General features: G+C 48.7%; 1 protein-coding gene across 9 annotated transcripts in view; it reads right to left on the bottom strand.

Annotated features, from left to right (window-relative positions):
* MEGF11 (multiple EGF like domains 11) overlaps window positions 1-14,178 on the bottom strand; it is a 342,599-nt gene that overhangs the window by 173,716 nt on the left and 154,705 nt on the right. For all 9 annotated transcript variants that reach the window (XR_004423155.1, XM_033107352.1, XM_033107351.1 and 6 more), the window contains one exon: window positions 5,295-5,387. Coding sequence is in view for 8 of the 9 variants with exons in the window: in XM_033107352.1 (XP_032963243.1) it covers window positions 5,295-5,387 (93 nt within the window). In the remaining variant the exon portion in view is untranslated. The remainder of the gene's footprint in view (window positions 1-5,294; window positions 5,388-14,178) is intronic.

Genomic DNA, 14,178 nt, shown 5'->3' with positions numbered 1-14,178 from the left:
AAAGGCTACAATGATAAATTTAATGTTACATATATTTTACCACACACAGAAAGAAATCTCAAGCAAACACATACCTTAGTTTGAAAAGCATTGATCCCAGGCTAGTTTAGGAGTGTGGGCATATCTTTGAGCTGTTAAATGTTTTATTTTAATCTGCAAGGACAGCTGACAGCCAAATCAGCCAGGGGTCCCACACACCATTCAAGATACGAACACACTGGACTTGGCAGAAGCCCCGCTTGGTATTGTCCCAACTTGGTTCCTGCTGTCTTCCTTCCTTACTCAGGCCTGCTCTGCAGTCCTGCCTCCTGCCCAGCGTCGGGGGTTAGGGATTGGGGAGGCGGTTTCCACAGATGGTCAGACACCGTACAGTGAGCTTTTACTGTCCTGCACTCCATCTGTGCACGTGGATAAAACCAGTTCCGTGGACTCTAAGAATGTGGGGAAATGGGAGGGTGGGGGGCTCCTCTGTCGGGTGTAACCCAGCCCTTCTGGGGAGGCCTGAGACCAAAACTAAAATGCCATTCTATAGCCCAGAACTCAAACTTCAAAGCACCATGGGACGGGAGGCAGCGAAGCAGGACCCGAGAAACACAATAATTTCATACAATGAAGGCTTAAATTTCAAAGTTGATTTTTCGGTAACATTTATAAAAGTTAACAGGGCATATTTAATTTAGGAATTGGCTCACGTCCTTCTTCTTACGGCTGAAACCTCATAAATGAAATATACTGGATCATTGCCCAGTGCGGAAATAAAAGTTATGAATAATGCTTCTATCTCAATCATTGTCAGTGCTTTAATATTCCTAATTACTTTAAAAAGCTAGATATTCAATATAGGAAAACTTTTTTTCTTTTTATCTCCACTTGTGAGATTAGTGCAATTTAATAAGAGTCACTCTGTCGTCTTTATTCAGGGTAGACTGACATTTCATGCTTTTACTCTTTATTATTATATAGGATGGAGGTTTATGACCATGCGTGCAGCCACTCCATTTCCCCATATTGGTCTGTCGAACATCTCACAGTTAGCCACCATAGCTGACGTGTCTACCCAGCAGACAAATCAGCATCACCTCACTTCCTTTATGGAGCAGAAAGAAATAAGTCCAGGCCTTAAAGAAATTAGGCTATGGGGTTATAAGTCTGTAAAAGAATGAAAAGTTCCCTACCCCCACTGCAGTACTAGATTCGTCACCTTCACAACTATCAAAGTCATAAATCCCTGGGCAGCCACAAAGGGCAGGGCAGGGCCACGCAGTAGGATGATGGATCTTTATAACCCTCCCTGCCACTTCCAGGAATTTATCCTAAGAAGAATTGAAACAAGTGGGCGAAGATATATGCACAAGAAGCATCACTGCAATATTTTTACTTAGGGCCACACTGCCTTATCCATGCGCCCACAATCCAAACATCTCTAAACGACCAAATGAAAATTTTTTTTAAAGTTCAGCACCGAAATTCATTTAGAGACAAAATCTTCATGAAACTGGGGTTATATATTTTCTATATATCACTCGATGTGATCAGTCACCTGTCAATTCAGAAATATTATGTTTTATCCCAGGGTTCTGCCCAGACCCCATTGGGATATATGTCATATATGATATAGTCACCATATGCCTTTCTAAACTCTGAAAAATAAATCTACATTTTGAAACCAACAGGCCCCAAGGATCTTGGATAAAGATGGTAGGCCTCAAAGTGAAAAATAAGAAACAACCTAAATGCCCTTCAATGATACGGGTTAAATACTTTTGGTCATCCATAGAATGAAATTCTGTTAGGTCATTAAAAATTTAAAGGGAGATTCATGTTTATGGACAAGGAAATGAGTGTATGACATAAAGCTGAATTTTAAAAGCAAGTTACAGAATAGCACATAGATTTGATCAAAATAACACACGTTTTATTCAGATCTAGTTCTAAATGCAAACGTGTAGAGAAGGAACAGGGAGGGCAAGCACCCAAATGCACCTTTGGGTGTGGGGGCTTGACTTTTTGTCTATACTTGTGGTGCAATTTGAATTTTCTTTTTAACATGAACAAATATGATTTTAGAATCAATTAAACAAAAATCAAAGGTTCCCTGAAAGGGTGTCACATGTATAGAGAGATGTCTATGGATAGGTCCCATTCGGAACTCTCCAGAGATACAAACTGCACCGATTGGGACACCCATCCTTGTGGACATGGGTTCCACAAAGACCCTGAGGCACTGCCTAGCACACCCAGTCAGACAGACGTCCAACGGCACAACAGCTAACGGCCTCAAACTGCTTGGAGTAAACCTAGTCACGATCTGTCTCCTTTGGCTGATTCTTCTATCTCCAAAACAACATTGCTGGGCCTCATCTCTCAGGCAGATCCTTCCTTCCCCTGTGAGCAGCTACGTTTTCTTATCAATTTCAACCTTAGGCTATATTAACAGAGGTTGAGCATCCAGAAAGAAGGAGAGCATAATAATTAAGTGTTTAGGTTTAGGACTTAGGTGTTTGCTGGATTGATAGTCCCAGTTTCACTATTTACTAGCTGTGCATCTGTTGAAAGTTGTTTAACCTCTCTGTGCTTCAACTTTCTCATCTGTAAAAGGGGGCCAGTAATAATCCCCACATCACAGAGGTGTTGTAAAGAGTAAATGAGAAGATCAAGTGCCTAGTGTACAGGAAAATTCAATAAATAGTACCTATCTCTATTATTATTTTTCCATACAAGCCTGCAGTTGTGTGGTCAGATCTGGGAATGACAGTTTAAGAGGAATAAAGGCCACAGTCAATGGAGAGAAACCAGATGGAGAAGGAAGTTCAGACCCTGTCATGTGAGAAACAAAGGAGCTTGGAGAATAAAAACTTGGAGGAGGGAAGTGATCACTGCCTTCTAGTGATCACTAGTACATGAAGGCTAGTCCATGGAAGGGGACTCTAGTTTCTTCTCTGCGACCTCCGTGGTTATCATCAACTGCTCTAAGATGACCATCTTCCCACCCACAGTTTGTGGCTTGTCCCCTGAGCTCCTGGGGAGAAATTCCTGACATGGAAAGGAGGGTCATGGCAGTCCTTCACCCTGCCCTGGCCTTTATCATGACTGAAAACCAACTGGTAGAAGCTAGAAATAGATTTCCATTCGAGAGAAGGGAAAACTTTCTAATAGCCAGAATGTGCTTCCACAGGAAGCAGTGAGCTCCTTGCTAACGGGGGGAATCAAACAGAGGTTGGAAAACTACTGGCAGGGCATCGGCACATTCAATGCTCTGGATGATTTTGAGTAAAAGTCTATGAATTCCCTTCATTCAATGCAGCTGTCCCTCAAAACAGGGGTGGAACCCCACCTTTAGGACCTCCTGTGGGTTTAGTAGTACATGCCTTTGAATAAACCCAGGGGTGCTGGCTTTTCAACCCATGAAGGCGGACTGACTGAGGAAACAGCTGTGGGTTGCTCAGCACCAAGTCTGATGATTGAATGGCGGGGGTGAGGAAATTAGGCAGCCGGGTTTTGTTCCATAAAGTAACAAGGTTGTTTCCCTATGTGGCTTGGTAAACTCACTCTAGAGGCAAGATTCACTCTAAACCGCCTAGTCCTGTTCAAGTGCCACCTTCATTCTATTTCCTTCCCAGACTGGAGACCCTGAGAGACACAGACCATGCCCTCCAGCTTCCACCCCCTGCCTGGCACAGTCCAGCATGTGGTGACCAAACAAACTGGCCCTGATTGGCGACTTCTATGCATTCAGGGCCCCCCAGGACGCAGGTTGTATTCCTACCTCCAGCAGGCTGCCCTTGACATTGTAATCCGGCAGCAGCAAGCAGACCTGTCCCAGCAGAGCTCACCTAATCCAATTAGGTAGTTCTTCATCAGAGATTCATTGTGAGCAAAATTATACAAAACAAAACATGGACAAGGAGGAAAAGCTCTCAAACATTTCCGCCGACATGTTTCCTGCAGTCCACCGAAAGTCTGGTTGAGCACATCCCTTTAAATCTCGTGTTCCCTCAGGTTTACTCTTCGTTGTCTGGAGGAATCCCTGGCCCTGTGTCTCCATGTGGCCTACCTCAAAGCAGTGAAACAGGTGGCAGGAGGAGGCCACCGCAGTCACCATTGAAGAGAGTCGCTTGAATACCCAGGGAGACCCTGGATGCCCTGATCCAACATAACCACTCAGGCTCCGAACAAAACCCCATCCAGCAGCCTTGCTTTGGTCGGTATGTTCTAATGCACTAGGTAGGCATTAGATAAGGCCTTTGGAAAAAAGGACCATAACTCGATGCTTCCACCGCAGCAGAGAGAGCGAAAAAGGGCAAGAGACCACACGGGCTACCATAGACCCAACATTCCCTCTCCAAGTTTTCATGACCATTATGGTCACTACGGGACAGTGAGAACAGGTGGGTCAGGAATGGGGGTTAGAGCCCTAACAGGTCAGTTGAGGTATGCTCTCTACTCATGTCGTAATAGAAAAGACGCTCTACCCCAGCTCAAAGCAGGAAGCAAATGGGCTTCAACACTAACCAAAGCCTCTTTGAAAATCAAATAAGACCGTGTTGTTAACCAATTGTTGATTACAAAATGTGCCAGTGGAAAGGAGGTCATCTGCAAGTATCTAAGGGAAATGACCAGAGGGGATGGGTTTCCCTTCATCTGGGATCTTGGCAGAGAACTCCATGAGCATTTGCCAGTGTACCCTGTCCTCTCGGTGGCCAGCCCTCAGCAGAGAGGACACCCTGTGCATTGTGGGTCATTTGGTCAGGCCCCAAGAGCGTCCCTCTCACTCTGTGCTTACCAGGAAGCCTTGCCCAGAGAGATGTAGGAACACAGTGACTTGTCCCTACAAGTGTCCCATTCTCCTACCTTTAGAGACACAGACGCCTCCCAGTGTCCACCAGTCTCATCAGTTAGTCCCCTGAGCCTTTGGACCAGCAAAGCCAAGGACCAGGCCTTGATCACAGTGACCTCCTGGGTCTGTACCCTTCGGAGCATCTCAATTTCACTTCCACCCTCAAAGACCATATCTAGAGGTGCTTCATCAAAAGTCAGAGTTGTACACAGGACTCTGCAATTCCCCATATACACGTCGCCCCATGCCCTTGCAGACACACATAAACCATTACCCCCATGCCCCTCGAGCCCTCCACCCCAAGTACCATCTGTACCAAACTGTAGGTATGCCTCTTCCCCGATACCCAGGCTTGCCTAGGCAGCCTAAGCCTAACAGACAGTTCAGCATGTACCTGGCATAGGCCCTCCTAAGCCAGAGCCGGAAGCTGCCCAACCTCCAAAGACCCCAGACTCACCACTGGAGCAGTCGGGTCCTCCCCAGCCGGGCTCACAGTGGCAGGTGTCCGGGGAAACACAGCGGCCGTGCACACACTCCTCTGTACACAGGGCTGCAGGAGGCCGAGAGAGAGGGAGAAAGATCAGGAACAGACAGTGAAAACCAACCATCTGGTCAAGGAGCATAAACCACTTCTTAACTACTCTCTGAGGCCCAGGGATGCTCAGAACGCATCACTGGCTTTGGAGAAAAGCAAGCGACTCCAGACCTCAGTCATTTAATTAACTCCAAAATACATTTAACAAAAGTGTGCTTCATCCCAGCCTCATTTCTTAAAATGAAACCCACGCCTGAAAAATGGCAGCCTTGGTGGCTTTTCAAGAATATTTTCTCCAAGGCTTAACACTTGGAGACCCTCCACGGAGCCCAACACCTAAATCGACATGCTTGCTCTTTTCCCATCCACTCAGGAAATGACCTGTCATGTCCATCATTTACTTTCCCCCATTCTTTCTGCAAAGGCCCTGAAATTTATCAGGTTGCCTGAAAAGAACAGGTTCCTCTCCCGTTTCCACCACCTTCCTGCTCTCCTCCCCAAATGTCCCTATTTTCGGGCTCTCAAATGTCAGCAAAGCTGAAAAGTACACAAATGCTGAGGAAAAGGCAACAGCTAATTATAAGAAAGTAATTAAGAGAGACATCCATGATGATGATAATTGTAATTAGAAAGTGCCTGGCAATTTCTTATCACGCAGTCAAATGCTGAAGCCTCCTGAGTCGGGAGGCAACAGCAGCAAAGTTTCCATCAACGGCTCCAGCTCTGAGAAGGCTTATTGTCAGTAGTTTGAGGAAGGGAGATTATGGCTCTCTTCCTCTGACATCCACATTTTCTCAAGGTCATCATTGCTTCTGAGAGATCTGCCCCACCATCTAATCCATCAATGAAGGATTACAGAAAACCCCCTCTGCCATCCCCGCCAATTTTGTAATCTTGGGAAATCAGCAGTTACCATCAACCCTGTCAATTTCTTAGGAGGGAGATAGATGAAGCCCTTTCTTCTGACAAGCAGCTAGAGCACTTCGCTCTGCCTAGCACTGGCTTGGGACAGCAGGTGTCCTGGATGGTGAGGGCTGCCGCTGACCTCCAAACACCCATCCTGCTTCCACATCCTCTGCCTGGCCTGAATGCCCACTGAGAGGGCACTGTCAGGTTAGACAACAAAGTGCATTTTATGGTCGGTGTGGGGTACTTTGGCCCTTCCCAAACAAAAATGCTGACCTGGAAGCTGTTGCCTTAGCTTTAGCCAGGTCACCAGAAAAGGCAGACCCCGAAGAGCCATTTCAGATGCCCCACTGGTGGGTGAAGTGTAGTCAGCCAGCACATCCTCTGCAAGCCTGGGATGCGGTGTGGCTGGGGAGAGCCCTGGCACCTGAGTCCTTCTCATTTGTACAAGCAGCTTTCAGGGAGAGTTCTGGTTTGTGCTGGAGACTTCTACAGCCCCTCCCTGGGAGCTCTAGGGAGCAGCCAGGACCGACCAGCTAACGCACTGGACACTAACGCCAGGAATCAGCTCTACTTAGAACCACCGTGAGCTGCTCACCTGGCTACTAGCAAGCCCCTCGCCAGTCACCCCTGGTGCCCTGGCTCCCCATGCTCCCACCGGACTTTCCAAACAAGCTCAACTGTGTCAGTGTTCCCAGTATACACTGGACAATAGGTTTCCATCCCCATCCCCAGGCCGGCCCCTGCCAGCCCCCAGCCCTGGCCCCAGCCGCTCGCCCTTCCGTCCATCTCACCGCCATAGGCTGAGGTCCCAGCATGCCCTGCAGCTGGGCCTATCTGCCTTCCAGCAGACCCTTCCCTTCAGCCTGTCCGGTTAGAGAGCAGCACCTTAATGAGACCTCCGAGAAAATCACGTCCGACACCTTCATTTCATACATGAACAAACGGCGGCCCGAGTGCCCTAAACCTCATGGACTGTGTGTGGGCTCTTGGCCAGGAAGGAAGGAACTCAGGGGTGAGGCTCCTGGAGATACAGGCCTCTGAAGGTAGAGGGAAATGAGAGGTGCCCAAGACCGTGGGGCCTTCACACGTCACCCATGCGACGTGTCCTCGCCTGCCCAGATGGCTCAGGGGCTGGGGGAGCCAGTCCACAGGGAACAGCATAGGGGTGCTGGGGTTGACCCCCAGGAGGGTGAGAGCCAGAGAGAGAGGCCAGAGGGGCTGCTTCAAAACACTGAGCACCCTACAGGGTGGGGCTGGCAGGGGGCTCAGAGCAGCTCCAGGGAGGAGTGGGAGAAGGCGAAGACCGCCAGCACCCTGCCAACGCTTGCCTCTCTCTGGCCCTTCTGACCCTGCAGAGCTGACCACTGGCTTACCTCCTGCACCCCTTCCCTAGCTGGAATGTGGGGCCTTCAGGTGCCCTGGGTAGACTCCACACTGCCTTTTCCCTTGGCCCTGCCCCAAAGATCCAGGGAACCCACTCAGCCCTGCATCCAGCATACTGGCTTCCGGTGCCCTTCCACGCAGAGAACAGCCATCCCACAAGCCCTGGGCCTGACTCCAGGGATGTGGTTGCTGGCCCTGTGGTCCCTCAGACCCCATTACTCCCTCCCCTCCTCATCACCCTGGTATTATGCCTGGGCTATTTGCTTGTCAAAACCTCAATGCATTCATATTTCATAGGTGTTGTTTAGACCGTGATGAGGTGTGAAATATTGACAGCAAATAGCCGAAGCTCATATGGTCATATCTGACAAGGGGGCCACTGTGTGTTTGTGTACCTGGTGGGGAGGGGAGGAGGTGAGACCCATGGCCCTGCTGGGGCTGGGGTGGCTGACTCCTACTCCAGGACCCCGGTGTAGCCCAGCGGTGGGCAGCACCTCGAAAGAGGGCTGGGGTTTATACAGCAACTGCTCCTAGAACGTGCAGGTCCCCTAAGTTCCTTCTGACCCCCACCCCATCCCCTAGGAGGGGCTGAGTTAGAGTTCTGCCACCCTGGCCTCCCTCTTCTCTGGCTCCTGTAACTCCAAACAGGGCCAGTGTTTGTGTCCCTCTTTCCACTGCTGTACACCCATCCGCTGTCGTGGACAGGGTATCAGAGACTGGCTCCGCCAGGCTGTGTGACTGAGGGCCAGGCCCTCTCCCAGCCCCATGGAAAAATGTGAACCACTGCTCTCCCAGCTGCCCCCAATCTACTCGGTCCTGCTTCTAGTATCCCAGGTGCCAGGGGCCTTTTCAGTAGAAGCAGCTCAGCACCATGGGAAAGAGCACAGACTGCACCCAGAAAGCCAGTCTAGACTCAGCAAGCTTAGTAGCTCAGGACCCTGGGCAAGTTACTGCCATCTGTGCGTCAGTCCCCATTTGTTCAATGGGGGATGGTGACAGGATGGGCCTCAGGCTGTACACGAGGATTAAATGAGTTGATAAAGGACCCAGAGTAGTGCCTGGGGTACAGTTAAGTGCTGTATGAGTCTTGCTATTATTATTAGTAGGGTGCCCACCAACAAGGGGTAGGGTCCTTGGGATGCCTGAGCCTCTTTTATATTTCACACACAAGCCATCTCCCTCACTCTCACTCTTCACTGAAGTCCTGGACACATATAGTGGGCTGTAGGGACCTGCTGACAAACCCCTGGTTGGGGACAGTGTACTAGAGAGCGGCCCCACCTCCAACCCTGGTGGAAAGGCCAGGGTGGTAGATAATGTGATGACCTAAGTTTAAATTCCATATCTGCCAGTTACAATTATAATTATAGGGCAATAAGCAAGTATTTCACCTTCATGCCTCAGTTTCTTCATCTGTAGAATGGGGACAATATTATAGTCACACACCACATAATGATATTTCGGTCAAAAATAGATTGCATATACATCTCCCATAAGATTATATAGTGAAGGGTTTAGCAGAAGCTTTTGCCAACTTCAACAAGCTCCTTAAAAAGTCTGAAAACCTGGTCCTCAACACCGACAGATTTTCATTGATAGAGAGAAACGTTCATGGTACATTATCTGTTTATAAGCAAATTTATGATTAAAAAAAAAAAGAAACAAACCAATCAAACCACCATGGACATATTTCTGAAAAGAGTGACACCTCCTCAGAAGAGCCTGAGGCAGGTCCTTCAGGAGGTGTCCCAGAAGAATAGATGACAGCTCCATGCGTGTCATTGCCCTTGACGACCCTCCAGGGGGACAAGGTGTGGAGATGGGAAGTCAGTGATATCGACAATCCTGATGGAATAGGCCTTGGTTAATGTATGTGTTTGTGTCTTAGTTTTTAACAAAAAAGTTTAAAGAGTAAAAATTTAAACATTTTAATTTTTAAAATAGGAAAAAGCTTATAAAATAAGGATATAATGAAAATATTTGTACAGCTGTACAATGTGTTTGTGTTTTAAGCCAAATCTTATTGAAAGCGTTGAAAAGATAAAAAATTAAAAAGTTTATAAAGTAAAAAAAGTTACAGAAAGCTATCATTAGTTTATTATTGAAGAAAGAAAAATATATTTTTAATAAATGTAGAGCAGCCTCAGTGTACAACGTTTATAAGGTCTCCAGTAGTGGACCGTCGTGTCCGAGGCCTTCACGTTCACTCCCCACTCACTCACTGACTCACTCAGAGCAGCTTCCAGTCCTGCAAGCTCCATTCATGGTAAGTGTCCTGTTCAGGTGGACCATTTTTTATCTCTTGTGCTGTATTTTTACTGTACTTTCTCTATGTTTAGATATGTTTAGATACACAGATACCATTGTGCTACAACTGCCAACGATATTCAGTACAGTAACATGCGGTACAGGCTTGTAGACCAGGAGCAATAAGCTATCCTATGTCGCCTAGGTGTGCAGCAGGCTAGACCATGTACGTTTCTGAGTACACTCTATGATGTTCGTGCAATGATGAAATTACCTAATAATGCATTCATCAAAACGTATCCCCATCATTAAGTGACGAATGACTGTACCTACCTCCTGGGTTGTTGCAACGATTTAATGAAATAATACACATAAAGTGCTCAGACCAGTGGCTGGCACACAGTAAGTACTCCAGAAACATGAGCTATTATTATTTACCCCCCTCTCTCCATAAACACACGTACACACACATACACTCGCTATGGGGTCTGGACTTGATGTCTGAGACAGCTGACAGCTGCTACCACTTATCTCAGCTTCCTGTGCACTACCATTACTGAGCACCTACTATGTGCCAGGCTGTGGGACTGTCACACAAGCTACCTTAACCTCTGTCATGGGCCATCCCAGCACATCTAGAAGGAATTAGCTGTGTCGGCACCTGTCTCTCCTTTGTGGCTCTCCAGCCCCTGGGGGACAGAGGCTGCTTCCTACTCACCCTTTTTAAGCCCTCGTGCTGCCTAGTATACAGTAGGTGCTATTTGTGGGTCCCAAGGAGAAAGCACCAAAGCACATGCAAGGAGGGCTTGGTTGTCTTCCCCGAACTCCGCTTCAGACCTTAGAGAAGTCACCAAATCTCTGGACGCTGCCCTGAGGCTTAGGCTGCTTTTGGCCTGTGGAATAAGGGTGAGGAGGACGGAGGTGTGGGGCTACAGAACAAGCCCAGCCATGGTGTAAAAAGGCCTGGGTTTGCGAGCTCAGTGATATCAAGCAACTCACTTTCCTCTCCGGGCCTTGTGACTTCACTATAAATCAGCATTAAAACAGATGAGGTTTGAAGTCCCACCATAAGCTGTCATCCCACCATCCCTCCAAGAAATGCCTGAATTGCTGCCGTTGCTCCAGACCCTCTTCCTGTCCCCCAAACCTCATCCCCATTCTACGGCCTAGTAAACCGCTGCTCTTGACATCACAGGGATTCCTGCTTTCTGTCCTCCATTCCTTTGAAAACAGCACTGAATTAGGAGCCAGGAGAACTGAGTGTGAATTCAGGCTCTGTACTACCTGACATTTGACTCTGGGCAGGTGGCTTCCTCTCCCGCTCTCTTGACTGGAAAACAAGGGCATGGGAACACATCACCCTTCAGGCTCCTAAGTGTACAACGTTTATAAGGAAGCACCCTTGCTGCTTCCAGAGCTGCTCTGGCTTCACCACGTCACCTTCAAGCACCTGGAAGCTTGAAATGCTTCCCCTGGGCTCCCCAGCACTGGGTCACCTGAGTCACCAAAGCCAGGAATAGCCTCCGTCACCCAGCTCCACCAAGAAGCGAGGAGGACTCAGCCACCCCAGTTTGCACATTCATGGAAGGTAAAATATTTTCCCACCAGAGCTCCCCTATCCATGCGAGGTTACCCCTGACTGGCCCAACCCACAGAAGCCTCTTCTTCCTCTGAATCCCATGGTACTCTATGGGGGTTGCTCATTTGGGAGTACAGAGCACATTTGGCCTCCTGCCACTTCCCTCTTTAGCTTGGGTTCATCTGGTCTCTCCAACTAGACTGCAAGCCCCTTGTGGGTAAATTCAGAATCTTCAGCATCTCCAGTTCTCCTCATGAGCCATGCCACGTGGGGCTGTTGGTGACCCTTCCTAGTACCTGTGCTTTGCATGGAACATTGACAAGCTAGGGGAGAAGGATCAGGATGCAGAGGGTGTGGACACGTGACCTGTGAGGGTCACGTGCAGGTTGGGAGTGGCTGGGGGGGAGTGGTGATTTTGGGCCTGGAGAAGGAAGTTTCGGGTGTGAGGGGCAGGTCACAGTCGGCTAACAGGCTGAAAGACTGCTAAAGAAACCTGGGAGCCACTCTGCCCCACACAGAATAAGGGTGCACATGACAAGGGGGCGGATTGCAGTCCAACGCAAGGCGAGACTTTTTCACCCCTGGATAGGTTCAGCAGCGCAAAGGACTACTTCTATTGGTAGGAAGCAACCCGTCACTGGGGACACTCAAGCAGAGCATAGAGGACCTACGAATGCTGGAGGGCAGGGCTCGTCGGGCAAACGGTGGCTCTCGGGCCAAATGCTGCGGCGGCCGGTTTCTATCAAGTTTGCTTGGAGTGCAGCCAGGCCCGTTCATTTGCATGGTGTCCATGGCTATTTGTGCACAAGGCCAGGGCAGATTTGTTGCCACAAAGACTGCTGGTCAGCAAAGCCTAAAATATTTACTATCTGATGCTTTATGGAGGGAGGGGGCCCTCCTGCTCTTTCGGAGGCTTCCTGGTTTTGTGAAACATGAGACTATGGGACTTTTAAGACCCCTTCTATTCTATCTCACTCTCTGGTAGATCAGAAGGTTCAACAGAGCCCAAAAGGTGCTTAGGAAATCCCCACTGATGACGGCCTCCTTTCTAAAGTGGTACTTTGGGTCCACCTGAAGGGACAAGGAGCCGTCAAGCTGGGTGGCATCACCCCACAAATGCTCAGTTGTCCCTTTACTGCAGTCCTGTCTTCCCCCCAGGGGCTGGGGACAAGGAATAGGTACGATTTAATGACCACTGTGTTCCAACGGATGGTCTTGCTCGGTAGACCATTGTAACTGTGGTGAGTGAAAAAGAGACGAAGGTCCTTCTCTGTGCTGGGCACTGAGTACCCACTGACCCACTTCCTCCTTGAAGCAGTATAATTACTACTCTGCCTACGGTGAGGAACCCAAACCACAGAAAGGGCTAAATAACTGCCATTCCCATAGCTACCAAGAGGCTGTCCTAGATCCGTGTTTCTCAACCTTCTTTTCATGACTGTGCCCTCCCCACCATGAGCCATTTAAAATATTTTTTCCTCATCATCCCCTCCCATGAAACTCTACTACCTACCACGGATACACTGTGTATCTGTATATGTACTGTGTGTGTATCGGTGCTTTGTGCACAAACAGGCTAAGAACCAATTTTTAGTCCTTAGGAATGTATGTGCTGGATTTTCTCCGTTGGCTCCCCCAGGGCACTCCCTGCCCTTCCCCATCCTGTCTGTGCCCTGAGAGGCGGACCTCCCTGGGCTGCACCAACGGACTTCCTTGCCCTCTGGCTTCTGGCCTGGTTCCGCCAATGGCCAATGGCAGCAGGAGATGGAAAGCTGGGTCACGGATTGGCAACAGTGGTCTTCACTCCCGTAGCTCAAGGTTGGAGGGGAGGGTGAGGGAGTCTTTCGGACGAGGGGTAGAATGCTCTCCTCAGTTGCTAGCGCTAAATGCTACACCATTTCTTATTGGGTCCCTTATCCCTCCCAGGCCCTTATAAATAATAGTTTTATTAAACTCTCCTCAATTAGCATGCCATCTGTTTCTTGCTGGGATCCTAACGGATGCAGTAGCCAAGCCAAGAATTAAACCCACATCTGTGTGACGCTAAAAGGGCTGCCCTTAACCACATGCTCCACCACCACCCGGACCACAGGTTGAGATAAGTACGTTTCAGTGCCAGATCAGTCACCGGCTTGTCATCTCCTCTGGATCTCAGTTTCTCTGTCTGTGAAATGAACAGGTTGGATGACATGATCCAAAAGTTCCTTCTAGCTCTGGGAGTCCAGGTTCCACTACAGCAACAACTGACTTTTTGGCTCACTGATTCAAGCCAAGTTTGAGAAAAATCCGTTCCACAATGCAGGCACAGAGCACGGCATGGGAACCAGCATGTTGTGAGGTTCAAATGCAAGGCCAGAGGCTCAGTCTTGGGCAGGTGGTGAGACTGCATCAGCAGCCCAGGACCCAGTATGAGGGTCTCAGCATCGAGCAAACGAGTCAGGTCAGACTTGGGGTCTCCTCTACAAACCTCTGAGAAAACACTGTCCCTGCCCCGACCAAGGTGCCCAGTCTGTTGTCCCTCATTTGTGGTAAGCCCTGTGAATAAATCCTGGATCCTATTAGCATTCCACCCAAGATGACCCACAAGTCCCTGAAGCGTTCATGGTAATATATTTTGCCTGGCGGTTTGCAAATGGTCTTATTAGTTAATGGAACTATAAAAATTACATGAAAAGGTCAAGATAAATA

The sequence above is a fragment of the Rhinolophus ferrumequinum genome, chromosome 6 (genome assembly GCF_004115265.2).
Source record: "Rhinolophus ferrumequinum isolate MPI-CBG mRhiFer1 chromosome 6, mRhiFer1_v1.p, whole genome shotgun sequence".
Lineage (NCBI taxonomy): Eukaryota > Metazoa > Chordata > Mammalia > Chiroptera > Rhinolophidae > Rhinolophus > Rhinolophus ferrumequinum.
This window is presented reverse-complemented; position numbering and strand designations above follow the sequence as displayed.